This window comes from Chinchilla lanigera, unplaced genomic scaffold (assembly GCF_000276665.1).
Source record: "Chinchilla lanigera isolate Chin_1 unplaced genomic scaffold, ChiLan1.0 scaffold00052, whole genome shotgun sequence".
Taxonomy (NCBI): Eukaryota; Metazoa; Chordata; class Mammalia; order Rodentia; family Chinchillidae; genus Chinchilla; species Chinchilla lanigera.
In genome coordinates this window covers 3,285,261-3,303,636 of record NW_004955453.1, presented here as the reverse complement: position 1 = coordinate 3,303,636, position 18,376 = coordinate 3,285,261, and the positions used below count along the sequence as shown (strand labels likewise).

General features: G+C 37.7%; 1 protein-coding gene across 1 annotated transcript in view; it reads left to right on the top strand.

The window, feature by feature from the left end:
* Nucleotides 1-2,095: 2,095 nt before the first annotated feature.
* The window catches only part of Gigyf2 (GRB10 interacting GYF protein 2), a gene marked incomplete at its 5' end in the record, with an annotated part of 99,949 nt that continues 83,668 nt past the window's right edge, over nt 2,096-18,376 (top strand). Inside the window, 3 exons of the mRNA XM_013519902.1 lie at nt 2,096-2,130; nt 12,445-12,574; nt 13,789-13,884. Of these exons, the coding sequence (XP_013375356.1) occupies nt 2,096-2,130; nt 12,445-12,574; nt 13,789-13,884 (261 nt within the window). The remainder of the gene's footprint in view (nt 2,131-12,444; nt 12,575-13,788; nt 13,885-18,376) is intronic.

Sequence of the window (18,376 nt, the reverse complement as noted above, 5' to 3'; positions counted from 1 at the left end):
GGGTCACACACCAGAGACCACAGCAGGGTCCAGGCAGCAGCATCTCCCACAGTGGAAACCCTTTTTTCTTTGGCTTTTTTTTTTTTTTTTTGAGACAGGTCTGGATGTATAGTTCAGGCTGGCCTTAACTCACTAAGTATCCCAGGCTGGCCTCAGACTTGCAAAGATCCTCGTGCCTCAGCCTCCTGAGTGCTAGGATTACGGGCGTGTGCCACTGTGTCTGGCACCACTATTTTTTTTATCAGTTTAAAATTTTGTCATTTGTTGCTTGTGAAGATCTTAAAAGTATTTAACTCTTTATTTTATTCTTTCTTTTTTTGTTTTGTTTTGTTTTTTGAGACTTGCTATGTAGCCCAGACTGGCCTCGATCTCACAGTGAGACCTGCCTCTGCTTCCCACATGCTGGGATTATAGCTCTGCACCACTACATCCAGCACTTCCTGAGTTTGTTTCAGTGTAGAATCATGGGGCTGGGGATTTAGCTCAGCAGCAAAGCACCTGCCCGGCAAGTGCAAGGTCGTGAGTTCGGTTCCTGGTACCGGAGAAAAACCAAAAATCAGTGCAGAATCATAGTGTAATCATTTTGCGCAGCATCTGCTTATGTGCAATGAACAGTTACCACCCAGCCAGTGGCATTTATAACATGGCATCTATTTAAGGTGCATTCTAATTTCAGAGAAGTTAAACTGTAGATGTCTTACTTTTTTTTTTTTTAATCATCAGTTGTTTTAAGTTGAGGACGCTAAGTTTATCTCCTCTTGAGTCTGAGGTATACCCCTTGTCTGGCTGGGGGCTACATGGTCATGTAGGAGCGTAGGAGTCTCCTGGAGTCTACTTGGTTGACATGTGACCAGAAATACCTTCCAGAAGGAGGGCAGATAAATGAATGGCTGATTATGGAGGTTAACACACTTTCATTTTGCCATTTCTAAGTTGTAGACAAGTTCTTATTTTATTACGTTTTTCAGTCATTTAAACAGAGGCAGCAATCAGAATAATGTGGTATGTCTTAGAGCTATTTTATAATATATTTATAATTTTTACAGTAGTTTTATTTTTTCTGAGTTCTAATTTTTTTTTTTTTCAATTGGGGTCTGTGTTTGTCCAGGTTGATCCTGCACTTTGAATCCTTCTGTCTCAGCCTCCCAAGAAGCTGGGATCATAGGCATGTGTCATTGTACCTGGCTTACAGTTGTCTTTGAAATGTCCTTTATGAAATTCATTTAGTTTATAATTTTAACTTGATGATCTATGATAATTTTTATCTATGTTTTATTTATTTGTGGTACCGGAGGTTGAACCCAAGGACTTCTCACTGAGCTACATCTCTAGCCTTTTTAAAATTTGGTTACAGGGTCTGGTTAAGTTGCCCAGGAGGGACTGGAACTTGATCTTCCTGCCTTAATTTCCTAAGTGCTAAAATTTTGATGTTTGAGACAGGGTCTCGCTATGTAGCCCTGGCTGGCATCCATTACGAAGTGCTGAGATTAAAGGCATATACCACCATGCCTGCCTTCCAAAATAATTTTTTAAGGCCTTGCTAAAGTGTGAAGTGCTAAGCTGAAATCAGGAAGAGGTGTGACAGAAGCCAGTGAGATAGGTGAAGGAGGATTTTTTTATTTTAAGGATTTTTGTTGTCCTTCCCAGTGATTAGGAAGCCATTACAAAAGAGTAATAGAAAAGAAAATGTGAATGTATTACCTTTTATTCACTTCCCACTGCTCTAAGTGTGAAGGAGAAGATACTTAATTTCATCCTAGTGGCCTGTATAGTCCGCTGCTACCTGTCTCACTAGTTTCATGTTATGCCCTGCTTCCTTTACTTAGATAAACATAAGAAGCACATGAGTTGGAAGAGAATGATGGGTTTATTCATTTTGTCTTGCCTGCTATATTGTTCTAAATAAGAATTTAAAATCATACTTTTGACTCTAGGTGACAGAAACATAAGTATAGCACAAAAGCACACTCTATAGTTAGGCCTTCTGGCCCAGAATACTGTACTTAATCTTGACTAATTGTATGGGGATATTTTTCTCTTAACAGGTTTCTCCACATACAAAAAAATCTTTGTGAAAATACAGAGAAGAATGGCAGCAGAAACACAGACACTGAACTTTGGGCCTGAATGGTGAGTTTTCAGTCTCATCTTCTTGATGTTGGATAACCAATACAGTAGTAGGGTCTTTGTACAGGTGCTAGGTGATCTAAAAATGTGTGGGTAATCCAGTAATAAATGTTATTTGGTAAATAACTGCATTCTATAATTCCTTGTACTTTTTTTCTTGGTCTGATGGTGTTACGATAATAGAATTTAAAACCTCATAGTCTCATCAGTTTAGAAAATTGTTTTGTTTGAGTTCTTTAGGTACCTACACAAGTTTGTATAAATGTAATTGTAACATTTTAATGTCTATGTTTTCTCTTACAATGTTGTTTTGTGATCACTATTCATAGACTCATTTGAAAAGTAGCTCTTATGGAAGTGTTAAGTTTTATTATATTGATGGGCTAGGCAGGTGGTCCAGAGTTATACAGGCTGTTAGCAATAAATAGCCCATGTTAGGGTTGAGTTAGCATTTGCCATAATAACAATTAATTGACCTTTGAGTCTCTTACAGATGTGTTTGGACCCCGAATATGGAATTCTCATGGAATTTTGAGATCCATCACATTGTAGTGTGACTTTCCCCCCCTCTTCTTCCTTTTCCCCAAAAGTTGGTGATTGAAGATCCTCTCTTCAGTGGCGTGAATAATGATAGTTACTTTTTCCATTCATTCCTCGAACAACCCCTTTGGTAATAATGTCAGAGGCAGTACCTAAACTAGATAAACTGAATTAGTGTCTTAAACATTCTTGATTGTTCATTTGATAGTGGTTTGATAAGACTTCTTGTAATAAATTCCTATTTGAGGATTCTTACTAGCTTACCCTATTATATACCTACCTTTTTATATATAATTCCTAAATGTTCTTAACCTTTATTGCTAATTTTGGGACACTGAGGAGAAATACTTTGCAGATCTGAGAACTGATGCAACTCCTATATAAGAGTTTGTTTTGAAAATGTTCACCTAAATAATGCAACACTTGTTGTAGTTATTTATATTTAAAATTTTTTTCTTACTTACTACCAGTTCAATATATGATTATATGAAATTGACTAATTTGGAAGGAAATATAATTGCCATTATTTTAGCAACCACTGTAACAATCTTGGTGTACCTTTCCAAGTGGTTTTATGTATCTTATTTGTGTATATGTACATGTATTTTAACAAAAATGGGAACATACTGTACATTTAATTTTGTAACCTTTAAAAAAACCTAAATCAGAAACATCTTTTTATCAATAAATATTTACTATCCTACTAATAGTTGCATTGTATGGATGTACCATCATTTGTTTAACTAGTCCTCTAGATGTAGCAATTTCATTATTGCGTTTTTCTTTATAAAAATATTTTTAGTGAAATTCTTATAGCTAAATCTTTATTCATACCTATTTCCTTTACCAAGTGGATTTAAATTCATATAATTTACTTTGTAAACCTTTTCATGTGCAGCTTTTTTGCCATGTTCTAGAATTTGTAACTGCTTCCCTTTTGTATATATCGTCATGTCTTTTTCTTTGTGAAAACATGACTAAAATTGTTTGGTAATTAATGAATTTTTTTTTCTTAAAAGCACTCTGTTTTTAATAGGGATTGAAAAAAAATATCAGAAATTTAGCTGAAGCAAAAGAAGGAAAAGCTGTTTTTCTAGAGTTTACATTTTGCTTGATGCCCTACATTACATGTTTATAAATCTGTGGCTTGTGGTATTATAAAGTTTTATTGTACCTATTGGTTTTGATAGCATCTGCTTATTTTTTTTGGTGGTATTGGGGATTGAACTCAGGACTTTCACACTGAAGCTACATCCCAGTCCTTTTTACATTTTTTTTTAACTTTGAGACAGGGTCTCACTAAATTGTCCAGGCTAGGTTTCAACTTACAATCGTCCAGCCTCAGCCTGGTATACAGCACCATGCCCGGCGCTGTCTTACTGCTTTTATGCTACTCTGGCAGGATTTAGTAGTTACATCAGAGGCTGTCTGGCTTACAGAGCTTAAATATTTTTTCCATGGCCCTTTTCAGAAATGTTTGCTGGCCTGTTGCCTACACCATTCATTTTCAAACAGTCATCTCAGTCTGTCAGTAGTGTCTTGCACATCCTCCTTTTGATTGGTACTCTGAAATTTTGTTCGGTGATATTTTGTGAGATTGGCCTAGTATTTTAAGCAGAATTTGAATTGAGATAGCTTTAGCAGAGAGAGTAGTCACCAGTCTTCTTTTTTTTTTTTTTTCTCCTGGTACTGGGAATCGAACTCACGACCTTGTGCGTGCTGGGCAGGCGCTGTGCCACTGAGCTAAATCCCCAGCCCCTGTGACCAGTCTTATCCTTAAACAATAGCTGTATGTAATTGTTAACTCTGTTACTCTGCAAATATTATAGCCTAGGTGCATTCCTGAGTCACCTGAAATGCTGATAAGTGGAGTACTGAAGGTCTGAGTAGGCAGGCACTCCCTTATTTGTATCATGTGTCAAAATCCCTTTTGGCAAAGAAAGTATATGAGGCCCTTAACCCAAGTAACCCATAGCTTGAAAGCTGCAGTATGAATAGGTTGGTGTCCTATTTTTCTGCATGTAATATGATTGTTATGAAACTTGAGGTAAGGAGATGTGTCCAGAGCACTTGAGAATCAAGAATTTTGAGGTTGATTACATTGAATCAGTGTGTAACTTTGAACCGTATAGAAACATTTAGTAGTGTTCTCTTTTTTTTTTTTTTTTTTTTTTTTTTTTTGAGACAGGGTCTCGCTATGCAGTTCAGGCTGGCCTTGAGCTCACTTTGTAGCCGAGGCTGGTCTTGAACTCACAATGATCCTCCTGCCTCAGCCTCCCGAGTGCTGGGATTACAGGCGTGTGCCCCCACGCCCGGAAATAGTAGTGTTCTCCTTGTGAAGATCATCATTTTTGTAAAAATAATGTAAAATGTACTGTATAATGAGATTTATAAAATGAAGAGATTTATTGGTATTTGGGGGGGCAGTTGTGAAGATGGGAGAGCATTGGAAATTGTGAGGTTGGATTGTAATGTAGGCTTGGACTTTGAAAAGTCCACAGAATCTTTAGGTCTTAGATTATGTTTAGAGTAGGTACATACATTCCTAAATCACAGAACAGTTTTAAAAGATACATTAAATTTAATGAAGAAAATGATTTCTGGGTATAAAACAATAGTCACCTTTTAAAAGCTTTTCCTTAAATGCTACCTCAGACTTCCTGACCGTCTATACAGCTTGCCCCTGCCTACCCATCCCACTTCCTGCCCATCTCCCTAACTCTTTCATGATCAAAATAAAAATGTAACATGCCAAACATTTTATTTCCTTATTTATATCCAGTCCTCCAACTTGCACTAGACTGTGAGCTCCACTGAGGGCAAGAACTTGGTCTGGAGTTTTGTATAGCTGCTTATTGTTGTATCTCAAATGCTTGGCACGTAGTTAGGCTCTCAATAAATGTATGTTAAATCAATGAGTAAATTGTTGGAAAGTAAAGTTGTTTTCTATGTTTTACTTTTGTAAATGAATGACATATATATTTCCTTGAATGGTTTGTTGTTGGTCATTTCCTCTGAATTATTTCCTTAGAACTAGAATTATTAAAACCTTCACTTTTAAGGTTTTGGGATGATATGTGGATGGATTGACCACTAGAAAGGATTACAAAAATTTAATTGTTATCCCCAGTGTGTTTATTTCACTTTTGACAAAACACTCAACTACAATCTTGGTGCAAAGTTTTTGGTGCTAAATCCTTTTGATTTAGGTTTTATAGTTTTTCTTTGGTCCTAGTAACAAAACAAACATTCTAGAGAATCTCGAGAAAGCAGTAGTACAGAAGGAAAAAAAAGCTTTAAATTACCCTTAATACTACCACTGAAGGAGTCTTTGCTAACATTGGTTTGTATCCTGTTCTTTGTTTCTTTACAAATTTGTACTTCAAGGCATTTTAAAAACAAATTGGGGTTTTTTTGGGTACTTAATTTTTTGAGGCTGAATAAGTCTAGATGAGGATTTTTTTTTAATAAGGAGAATAATTGGAGACAGTTACTTACCTGACTGTGAGGAAGAAACAAAGGAAGCTTCTTTCAAATTTTCTGTTTCCATGGGCTTAAGGAAGACTTCTAGCCTGGGTATGGAGTGCATGCCTGTAATCCCTGCAGTCTGGAAGGCTAAGGCAGGAGGATTACAAATTTATGCCTAGCTTGGGCAACTTAATAATTTGGTAAGACCTTGTGTCAAAATAAAAAAAGGGCTAGAATATAACTCAGTGTGAGTTAACTCACACTTGGATTCGACTTCCGGTCTGTCCATCCCCCACAAGTCTTCTAAGGTCTTTCCATACAAAAAAGAGGTATTTCGCTTTCCCCAGAGCACTTCGTTTATATTTATGTTAAAATAGTTACCATTTTGTGGTTTCTACCATGTGTTAGCCATAGGAATAAACTAGCTCATTAAGAAAGACACTATTTCTTAATTTTTGTAAGGCCATTATCTCGTGCACTGGAGATAGACAGTGCACTTTTGTTTTTTGAGACGGGGTGTGTAGTTCAGGCTGGTTTTGATCACGGTATGTAGCTTAGGCTGGCCTCAGACTCACAGTGATCCATCTGTCTCAGCCTCCCAAATACTGGAATTAGAGATGAGTGCAACCATGCCTGGCCCAAGTGTGTATTTTAGAAAAGAATATTAAGATGTTTAGAAAACATTTTATCAAATGCCTGTTATATTCTGTGTCTATGTCTAGATCTCAGTTTCTCTTCCACTTACAACTCCTTCCAACTTATTTTGCTTTTCTCCCCTGTCCTTCCCACTTAACCTTTCTTCTCCGTAGCAGCCTTGCCCGCCGCTCCCCAGTGGTGAAAAATGTTCACAGAAATATTCCTGATAGCAGAAAAGGGACAGTTAAAGACAAGGAGGCAAGAAATTGCTGATTTAAGAGGGAAGCCCCTAAGATGTTTGCCTTAACTGTAACATGAAGTGTTGGGGAGATGAACTTGGAACAGTTGTTTTACATGAAGAAGCTTTGGATTTATTCACTAATTATGTGCCAGTGAACTTTTGGAGAGAGTTTTGTTCAGATTTGCATTGGAACTAAATAGTAATGTGGAGTATAGAATAATAACGTGGAGCGTGGAGTGATACTGTGAGTATGGAATCAGACTACTTACATAAATTAGGGTGTTGTCACAGAAGTAAACGTGTGTGAACAGAATTAAGGGTTAGGATTGAGAGATTCAGGGTTTATTAAAAAATTAAGTGGGTGTAGAGGGTGGTAGGATGGAGTAGAGGATGAATGCCTGACTCTTGGTTGAATGGCTTATTAGATGGTAGTTGTCTTTAGCTCTAGAAATGGAGTCCACACACAGGTTTGGGACAGATGAGCTGGTGAATAAGGTGTGGAACTTGTGGAACCTAATAGGTTGTATGCGGTTATATGTGAAAACCTGGCTCTGTGGGAGAGGGCAGAGCTAGATTTCAATTACGAGCTTTTTTTTTTTTTTTTTTTTTTTTTTGGTCTTTTTGAGACAGGGTCTCTCTATGCAGTTCAGGCTAGCCTTGAGATCACTTTGTAGCCCAGGCTGGCCTCAAATTCACAATGATCCTCCTGCCTCAGCCTCAAAATTATGAGCTTTTAAAGAAATACTATTTTGATTCCCGAACCTTCACAGTGTTTTGTTTTTTTTTCTGGTACTGGGAATCGAACTCATGACCTCACGCTTGCCATGCAGAGCTGTGCCACTGAGCTGTATCCCTGGCCCCCTTCAGTTTTATATTGAAATTCCAGTTGCTTTTGGGGCTGAAGTTTAGAGTCTTTTTTTTTTTTTTTTTTTTTTTTTTGAGACACAGTCTTGCTAAGTAGTCCAGGTTGGCCTTGAACTCGAGATTATCCTCCTGCCTCAACCTCCTTAGGGCTGGGACTACAGATGTGCACCACTACACCCTGCGTGGTCTAGATTTTGAATAGGACTTAGCAAGTGAAGAAATGGGAGTTCTCGAATTTTAGGAGTACTGCTGCTCGTTCCTCTCACTTATTGCCTATGGTAGGACTGGTCTTCTGTGTTAAACAGACCTCACAGTAGGCCGGGGAGATGAAGGCCATGAGGGTAGAAAACTTCCCTTGGCTTGGACAGTGTTGAAGTTACTGATGCACTTTTCAGAGCAGTGGCGTGGTGAGGAAGCGGGTTGCACTGAGTCTTGCAGTGACTGCGCGAGGAGGAAGGATGTTCAGTGCGCACTACAGGTGGGTGCTGCATTCATCTGGCTTCTTAGGTACAGTTTAGAGAGTAAGGGGGAAGCAGTTGTATTTCTAGAAGACAAGGTTGTCCGGAGGAGATAAAGGTCACTGGCAGGCTTTTAGCGAGGGACATTACCTAAATATGTCTCAGTGTTTCCAAGTACCTGTAGGTAGAGGACGTAGAAGAGAATTTGTTGACTATTGAGTCAGAATGCAATCATTATTCCAGTGCAGGCCACTATCTTTTTCTTCATTTGAGTCACTGTTAGCACTCCTCACTTTCTTCACAACAATTAGAAGCTTTTTTTTGGTCTTTTTGAGACAAAGTCACGCCATGTAGTTCAGGCTGGCCTTGAGCTCACTTTGTATCGCAGGCTGGCCTCAAACTCACAGTAATCCTTCTGCCGCAGCCCCCTAAGTGCTGGAGATACAGGTGTGTGCCATCACGCCTGGCCAGAATTTTTTTTTTTTAGGAATCTCTGATTCCTCTTCGTAGTGTATGTCTGTAAGAAGTGGGCTTCATTGGAAGTAACTGGCTTGCAAAAGCATCTGAACGTGTGTGGAGCATTTGATGAGATTAGGGATGTGAGGCTACAAGGAGTTATGCCTGGGCAGATGTGGCTGCTGACCCTGGAACGAGGAGCGCTTGGAGGAGTGTTCAGTTGTGCCCTCTAGTGGTAGAGACTATTGGGAAGCATATTGGCTCCATAGAGCTATTTAAAAATAATTTGTAATAAAAATACGTGTATTTTTCCTTCTTTTCTTGTATAAAATACACCACTGGGCTACTATACCAAATAGTATAAGTGGGAAGTTGCTCTTTGCACAAGTAGTCCAGCAGTAGACTAAAGACTGGCTGTTTTAAGTATACTTTGAGCCCTTATTGTTGGAAAGATCATGGTCTTTTTAGTTCTAAAAACTTAGATTGGAGTATTTGTTCTGCTACCGTGGTCAAGATGTTTAAACTCTCAGCTTCATTTTTATAAATTACTGTTACCATTTTTTAGACATGTTCTTGCTTTACGGTTCAAGTTGGCCTCAAAGTCACAGAAATCCTCCTGCCTCAGCCTCCCAAGTGCTGGGATTACAGGTGTGCACCATCATGCAAAGCTAAAATATTATATTGAAGTTGTCATCACGCTTACATGAGAGTAAAGGAGCTAATTTGTGTATAAAATTCCCAGCTTCTCTTCTCAGGGGTATTAATTCCACTTTTTCAAGAAGGAACCCAGCTTTGCAGGCCTCTGCTGGGAGGTGGTGTCCTGGAAGGTCCTACAGCATTGTTTGGATCACTCTGTTGTTTTCCTTCTGGGTTGTTTAACCTGTCTTATGGTAGTTGAATTAAATAACCTGTAAGCCCAAGACTAATAGTAAAGGAAATAAAAAAAACCACCTAATAGTAATGAACACTTCTTCTAGCACCTTGATTATGACCTTTTTATGTATTAGAATCAAGGCTAGACCTGGGGATATAACTAAGTGGCATAGCGCTTGCCTGGCAAGCACAAGGTCCTGAGTTCAATTTCTGGCACTGAAAAAAAAAATCAGGGCTACTTGGAGAAGTGGTTGAGTCCACATCTGAGGCAAGAAATAATACAAGAAGAACCTGGAACATTTTGACATAACAAATAGAAAAGAAGCTGTTAAATCGCTGCTAGGCTATATCAGAGGATCCAGGAGCCAATCTGAAGAGTCACACTGGTCAAAGATGAGACAGTGAACATTGTTAAAAGTAATTACACTGAAGTAAATTGGTAAAAATGTTCGTTACTTTTAGAGGATATTAGTTTTTTGTTGTTGTTTTTTTTGTTTTTTGGGGTTTTTTTTGGTTTTTTTCCGGTACCGGGAATCAAACTCTCAATGTTGCGCTTGCCAGGCAAGCGCTGTGCCACTGAGCTAAATCCCCAGCCCCTTTTAGAGGATATTAGTGAACCAAGCTGTTACTTTGAAAACCAGTCCAAAAAATTATTAAGATGTTTCCTTCCTTTTTTGTATAAACTATACCACTGGTAACTACACCAATATAGTTTCTTTTTGCATAAGTAGTTTAGCAAGTAAAAAAGGATCACTGGAATGGAATCACTGTTCAGGAACTTTAGTGAACCTAAGTCACTGTCATCACCAACCAGGCACCGTTCACCCCCTTTTGGAATAATACACCACCACATACAAAGCATCACCAAGAGTAGAACTCACGTAGCATTGAATCTCTGCACCCACTTGCCATCATGTCTTCACCCAGTTTACATGAAATGAAGAGGACAGAAATATTTTAAGACATGTTGTGGATAAAATCAGCAAATCTGGATGTCTAAAAATTGAGACTTCATTGTCGGGAAGATCATGATTATTTTTAGTCATAAAAACTTACATTGGAATCCTCATTCTGTTGGCTATGACCATGGGCAAACCAAACATTTCCCTGAAAATAGGATCAGAGGAGGTTTAGATGGGTGGTGGAAAGGACTTGTTTAGCCATGGATTGCTGGTTTTGGGCCTGAGTGACTTGTGCAAGAGTACTCGTTATATGCTTTTTGATGCTTTTCCATAGGTTCAGAATTGTCCATGATAAAATGGTTTTTAAAAATGTAGGATGAGAAGATAGAAATATTGGAAGTGAATCCTCATCTGTATCCTCACTTAATGCATATTTTTTTTCAAGTGTTACTTTATACATGTAAGCATACTTTTATATTTATTAGCCATGTGCCATTTTTAATAATAGATATTTACTGTGCTTTACCTGACCTTCATGTTATCTCCAAGTATATCATTTAGTAGATTTTTACCCCTTTTTTGCTTTCATAAATCTTAGCAACTTGGCGATGCATTTTAATGCTTTTGTTGAATTTTCATTTAGTCTAAACCACTGATTTAAAGTGACTTAGTCCCTTTCATCCTGGGTGTCTCTTACCTTATAGAACTTCAGGCAGCCCCAGGTTATTGGCTACTCCTAATACTAGTTCTCCCTCTTGCTTTTTGACACAGTTCTGCAGAAGGATCTTTTCCCACTTTTGGCAGAGGGTTTATTCTTTTTTTTTTTTTTTTTTGTGGTACTGGGGATTGATTCCAGGACCTTCACATTGAGGTGCATCCCCACCCACTCTCCCCTCAACCTGTTTTTCTTAATTTCCAGAGAGGCTTTCACTAAATCATTATATTGCCCTGTCATGACTCAGACTTGCAGTCCTCTGCCCCTAAGAGTTCTGCAATTTTTTTCTTTTTATAAAGATACGTTATTTTAAAGTTAAAGTAATCCCTTTCTCCCAGTTCCATTTGTTAGAGGCAGCATGTGTTACTAGCTTAGAGTATATTTTAAATTTTCTTTTTAACAGTAAATACAGATTTTCTTACTTCTTATACTTCACTATATTCTAAAATTCTTTACACTAATTGTTAATTGCCTTTATTACAATATATCATGAAATAATATAAAAGCAAGTTACACTAAACACTGCTATACTCATCCAAGCAGAAAAAATAGAATATTCAGGTACAGTTAATACTGGCTTTAACTCTATTTCCCTTTGCTGGTTTAACCTTATTCTGACTGTTGTCCTTCTCAATTCCGTGTTCTTTTATGCTTTTACCGTGTGCGTGTGCGTGTGTGTATGATAACATCAATGTTACCTTTGTGGTAAGCTTCTGTATTTTGCTTTTCCTTTATGTTACAGTACTTTTAAATATCTGCACTGTTGCCAAATAGACAAGAAATAACTATTATTAAATCATTTTTTGAAGTGGTTCCAGTTTATAGTAGTTTTTATGAATCTGATGAGTGTAAGGTGGTATCTCGCTTTCGTGTAATTTCATAAAAAGTGTCCCCAACTGCCAACCTTCTCAGGGACATACTGTGAGGCTTTTAAGTTAGGGAATTGCCACTACTCAGTGAATGCCTTTCGTAGTGAACTCCTTGCTCTTGCTTAGTGTGACAGCGGTTTGTATTAAAGGTAAAATCTTTGATACCTTGAAATAATGTGGTTTCTTTCAGCTTTTCTCATGAAAAAAACTAAAATTTCCAGTGTATTACATAAAAAGTCTACAGTACCAGAGTAGTTGCCACTTCATTTTATATAGTCTTTTTTTTCTGTTGTAGGCTTCGAGCTTTGTCCAGTGGTGGGAGTATTACGTCCCCTCCTCTTTCTCCAGCTTTGCCGAAGTATAAATTAGCCGATTATCGCTATGGCCGAGAAGAGATGTTAGCACTTTTCCTTAAAGACAACAAGGTAACAAAGTAGGACAAGAGTTCAGAATTGTGAGTGAGACTTTGGGGTGTGTACAGTGATGCATTGATCTTTGAAAAAAATAAGTTTTATCAATATATTTATTTTGTCTTCCTTATCTTTATCCAGCACTGAAACCAACAATAGTTAACAGCAGCTCTGTGTAACCCAACACCCCTCCCCCACTGTTTAAAAAATGGGCTCACTGTGTAATCTAGGCTGGCCTCCAATTTACTGTGTGACCCCAGTTGGCCTTGAACTTGCAGTCCTCCCGGGTGCTGGGATTACAAGTGTGCATTAGTACATGTGGGACTCAAGTTCCCTAAAGAAGACTTAGGGCGTCATGAGAGGAGCAGTCAGTGCTTCCTGCTTCTCCTCACTAATTACCCCTTGTCCTCCATTTCTGTCCAGATTTGATGGCTGAGAAGTGAATTTCTCTCTTCTTATTGCATCTCTTAGCCTACTTTTTACTTAGAAGAAAGGAACAGGAGAAACAGCTTTTCCTATCCTTTCAATATAGGAATTCAGTATAAAGTTTTTAGTGGAGAAAAAGCTTAAAATGCAGTACCACATTTGTGACATTTAAGAATGATCAGACTGAAGTAGTATAAAATAGATTTTTATTATCTAATAAATAATAATTTTTATTTTTGTCAATATAGTTTCCACTTTATTAATGATTAGAGAATCCCCAGTTTTTTTTTGTCTTTGAGACAGGGTTTCTCTGTGCAGTTCAGGTTGGCCTTGAGCTCACTTTGTAGCCCAGGCTGGTCTCGAACTCGCAGTGATTCTCCAGCTTCAGCCTCCCGAATGCTGGGATTACAGTCTTGTACCACCACGCCTGGCTCGAGAATCCCCAGTTTTAATGATTTTTGCTAAGGGCAGATACAGTTGCTTAAGAAACTCTTTACCATCTACTTGGAGTTAAATGTGGAGATCTGCTGTTCCACTGTGTACTCTGTAATACCAGAATTAATGCCAAATCCAGATGTGGTGGTCTCAGGAGGAGAGAAGATGACTAGGGTTTTTAATATTTGACCATCTCAAAATGTGTAAGTACCGTATAATTAATTAAAGTTAATTGTGGCTGGATAAGCTTAATCTGTATTTATAAGAATTAGCAAGAAATAGATAAATGGGAGTGGTTTTTTTCTTAGTTTTTTCTCCCTACATTTGGAGGAGTAGCATTGCTCTCATGGTCACTTTTTGTCCCCCAGATACCCTCAGACCTTCTGGATAAGGAATTTTTGCCTATTCTACAGGAGGAACCCCTGCCACCATTGGCTCTCGTACCCTTCACAGAAGAAGAACAGGTTTGTGCCTAACTCTGCCCCTGAGGTTAAACTCCTATTCCTTCTCACTAAGGTATAAAAATAGCAAGGGACTACTTATACCTTAAGGATTATCCCAAGTCTTCACAGGTCTGTTTCCTTCTTACTGTGTTTTGATAGACTCCTTTTTGTTGTCAAGATTTTGCTTTAATATCTAAAGCTGGTTAATATTATATAGAAATAAGGAAGTGCTTTTAGATCTTTAAGGATGGTGGGAACTACCCTTGTAACTTATTCAAGTAGAAAAGAAGTGTTATTTTGTAGGGCGAGCACCATCTTTTCAGATGAACATAGTTTTTTAGAAGTAATTGCCAACCTGAATTCTCATCGTTGGTTTCATTTTACCAGTAGAAGAAAATGTAGATATCTAGCTCAAAACCTGCTTAGAACTCTGCTGTGGGAAATCTTTTTTCCCTATTCACAACGCACTTTGCACTTTGTACAGATAGATAAAATGAGCCTAGCATGATTGCAATACATTGAGAAATGAATTTTGATGGCATGTTAAGAGTACTACTTTAAATGACAAATCATAACTTATTCTTTTTAAATAGCCTTATTGAGATATAATTCGCGTGATACTCTTCACCCTTTTACAGTATATAATTGAGTGGTTTTTAGTGTATTTACTGAGTTGTGCAACTGTCCTATCTTAATTACAGCATTCTGATAACTACGTGTTTTCTGTATATTTTTGGCATGTTCTGCGTGGGGAATCCAGTCTGTTAAGAAAGAGAGCCTTCATACATCAATTTTTCTATTAGAACTGTATTAAGTAAGAAAGGTACAATATTACTTGGTGATTTTTTACCAATTTTTTTTTTTTTTTTTTTTTGTCTTTTTGAGTCAGGGTCTTGCTGTGTAGTTCAGGCTGGCCTTGAGCTCACTTTATAGCCCAAGCTGTCCTTAGAATAATCCTCCTGCCTCAGCCTCCCAAGTGCTGGGATTATAGGCGTGCGGCACCAAGTCCAGCACATATTTCACATAGACAAGTTAGAGAATATTCTTATAAACACCAGGTTGTTTACCATTTAACATACAAGCTTTAAACAGTATGACATACCTTTGTTTGTTTTTAAGAAATAACATTTCTCACACATTGAAAACTGCCTGGAGAATACCTTCACTTTTTAGAGATTACCATGATTTGGTTTTTCTTTTCTTTTTTTTTTCTTTTTACTTTCCTTTTTTCTTTCTTTCTTTCGTTTTTTTTTTTTTTTTTTAAAAGATAAGGTCTCACTATATAGTTCAGGCTGGTTTTGACCTCACTGTGTAGCCCAGGATGGCCTTGAACTTACGGTGATGCTCCTGCCTCAGCCTCTCAAGTGTGCCACCATGCCTGGCTCGGTTGCCTCTTCGCCTCTCTCTCTCCTTCTCTCCCCTTCCTCCCTCCCTTCCTTCCTTCCTTCCTTTCGGCAGGGTCTCACTATGTAGTTTATGCCAGCCTGGAACTCATACTAATCCTCTTGCCTCAGCCTCCAAAGTGCTAGGGTTACAGGTTGTTCCACCATGCACACTATTTATTTTTGAGATAGGATCTTTCCATGTAGTTCAGATCAGGCTTGAACTCGCTATGTAGCCCAGGCTGATCTCAAACTGTAGGCAATCCTCCTGCCTCAGCCTCCCATGTTGTGGGATTATAGGTATATGCCACCACATCTGGCCACCTTTGAAACTTTTTGATTTGTAGAAATGAGTATATGGGTGCACCTATTTTCTCAAGGGTTAAATAGTCACTTCTGAACCACAGGAAACAATTGAACAATTAATTTTTACTATTATTCTTGGCTCAGTATTGCTTTATGTATTTAATTTTTATCTTATAAGTCTGGCTACTAAGCTCCTTTACTGCCTACTTTATATGTCTTTTTATCCTCCAGAGTGTTTACTGCGGAGGGAGACAGAAGTGGCTCCATTAATGCTAGTTTGCTAGTCAAGGATATTTGGCATTTTCAGTGACTTTTTTACAGTTACACAGGTTCATGCTTCTGTGACATCTTATTAGTAGTATTTTAGTTTCATTTGTATGTTGCAGTGACCTGCAGAAGTTTCTTCATTAATGAACCAAAATTACACACTGAAAACAACAGCTTCCAGCAATATCAATTGTGTGGTCAGTGTAACCTTGAAGAGTGTATGGAGGCTGCTGAGATCCCAGGAAAGGACATATGAGAGAATAGAGGAATAGATGCTCTACTGATTTGCTAAAGATCGTATCTGAATTGCACCTACTGTGCAGTCCTGATTATTGATGAGCACTTTCTGTATCATTGCTGTATTGTAAGATATTTTCTGAATAATTTTCATCCTTCTCTTTTCTTTTTTTTTTTTTCTTTTTTTTTTTTTGGTACTGGAATTGAACTCACAACCTTGTGCTTGCTAGGTAGGCGCAGTGCTGCTGAGCTATATCCCTGGCTATCCCTGCCTTTTCTGACATGTGAGGGATCAAGGTTGCCTGCTGAAGTGATGATGGCTGCTGTTTCTTATTTTAAGGGTTATTGGACAGCTGTGTTCTTAAGAAAAACAAGTAATTTTCATTGAACTATTTTGATAATATGTCTAACACAGTATTGGAAGGACAGTTAGGTGACGAAAAGAGAAAAGACATCTATATTGGAGGGAAGAATTAAACTATGTTTGTAGATAACATGTAGATGACCCTGTATGTAGACATTCTGACATGAAACTGGCACAGTTGTAAGTTACGTGATCACACAGAAATGAGATCCGTTTCTATACACTAATGATGAATGATCTACAAAGGGAATTAAGAAAACAGTTCCATTTATAATAGTATGAAAAGAATATTTAGGGGTAAATTTAACCAAGGAGGTGTGAAACTTTTACTCTGAAAACTCCATGACAGCCTTGAAAGAATTTAACCAATTAGCAACGAAAAAGACTCTCATGCTCGTGGATTGGAAGACTTGATATTGTAAAGATCAAGTGTGATGTCCTGTCAGTGCTTTCTCTCAAAGCCTCGGTTACTGTTTTTGCTAGATACTGACAAGCTGATCCTAAAGTTCATGTTGGAGTTTCAGGGGACCCACGGAGTCAAAATAATTTTCTTAAAAAAAGATGAGAGAGTCATTTCCCAATTACAGACTTACTACAAAGCTGCAGTAACCAAAGCAGCTTGTTACAAGATAGACCCAGAGATCAGTGGGATATAGGTGAAAGCCCAGAAGGAAACCCAGTTGTTTCGGATTGCTAGGTTGCTTTCAAGAAAACGGGGAGAAGGATATCTTCTTCATTTCAGTGCTAGAATAACTAGTATTTTACTATTAATTTAAAAGTCAAAAATTTTAAAATGATATCTAATGGAAAATCTTCCTTGCATCTCCTCCCCAGCCACCTCTCTCTCCTTCCCAAAGGCAACCAGTGTTAGCTGGTTTTTGAATGTCTGTGTATGTATTTTTTTCTTTGAGATAGAGTCTCACTGTGTTGCCCACGTTGTTCTTAAGCCCAAGTGATCTTCCTGTCTCAGTTTCCTGAGCAGTGTGACCTCAAGTACATAGCACTATGCCCAACTCTGTGTATTTGTACAAGTAATATGTGAATGTATTTTCCTTCTTTTTTTTATAGAAGTGGTAGTATATGCAAAAGAGTGCTCTGCTGCTCTAACATCAAGTATTTTTATTGGAAGGATTCTACGCATATTTGGAAAAATTCATCTATTTTAGCTTGCATTTCTTTGCCCATAGCAGTGAAGTTTTTTACATATTCATGCATCATTTATATTTTTTCTTGCATGGCAATTTTTCTTTTGTGATATTAATCTTTTTCTTGTTTAGAATATTTATTTGAGCTCCTTATATCTCAAGGTGTTTTGGTATAGTTGTACCTGTACAGTTTTCTAAATTTTTAAATTACAGTTATGATTTTAAATACAGAAGCTAATTATTATTTTTTATTTACAGTGCTGGGGATCAAACTCAGGGCTTTCTACAGGCTAGGCTAGTGTTCTACTAAGCTATATCCTCAGCCTCAGAAGCTAATTTTTATATATGAATATTCCACCTATTTTTAGCCGTTTATACATACTTAAAATTTTTTCTTTTTCCTTAAATGATTTTCTAGATTGCTTAGAGACTGCATGGGCCAGAAAAGCTGTGTAACATGTTAAGAAGGATGACTTGCTACTAGTTGCCAAAACATGGTATACTTTTTTTCCCAGTACTGGGAATCAAACTCAGGACCTTGTGCTTGCCAGGCAGGCGCTGTGCCGCTGAGCTATATTCCCAGCGTGGTGTACTTTTAATCAGTGGAATGAGTAACTAAATCATTCAGGAACATTCCATAACATTTCTAAGAAATTAGTATTTACTAAGTGGGTACATAGATCATCAGGAAAAATCAAAGATAGTTCACAAATTTTGCTTGGAAACTGTTGGTTACACCAGCTAACCAGCAACAATTGGTTAGTAATTTGGACAAAAATAAAACTATAGCCTACCAAAATTAGTCCAACAAT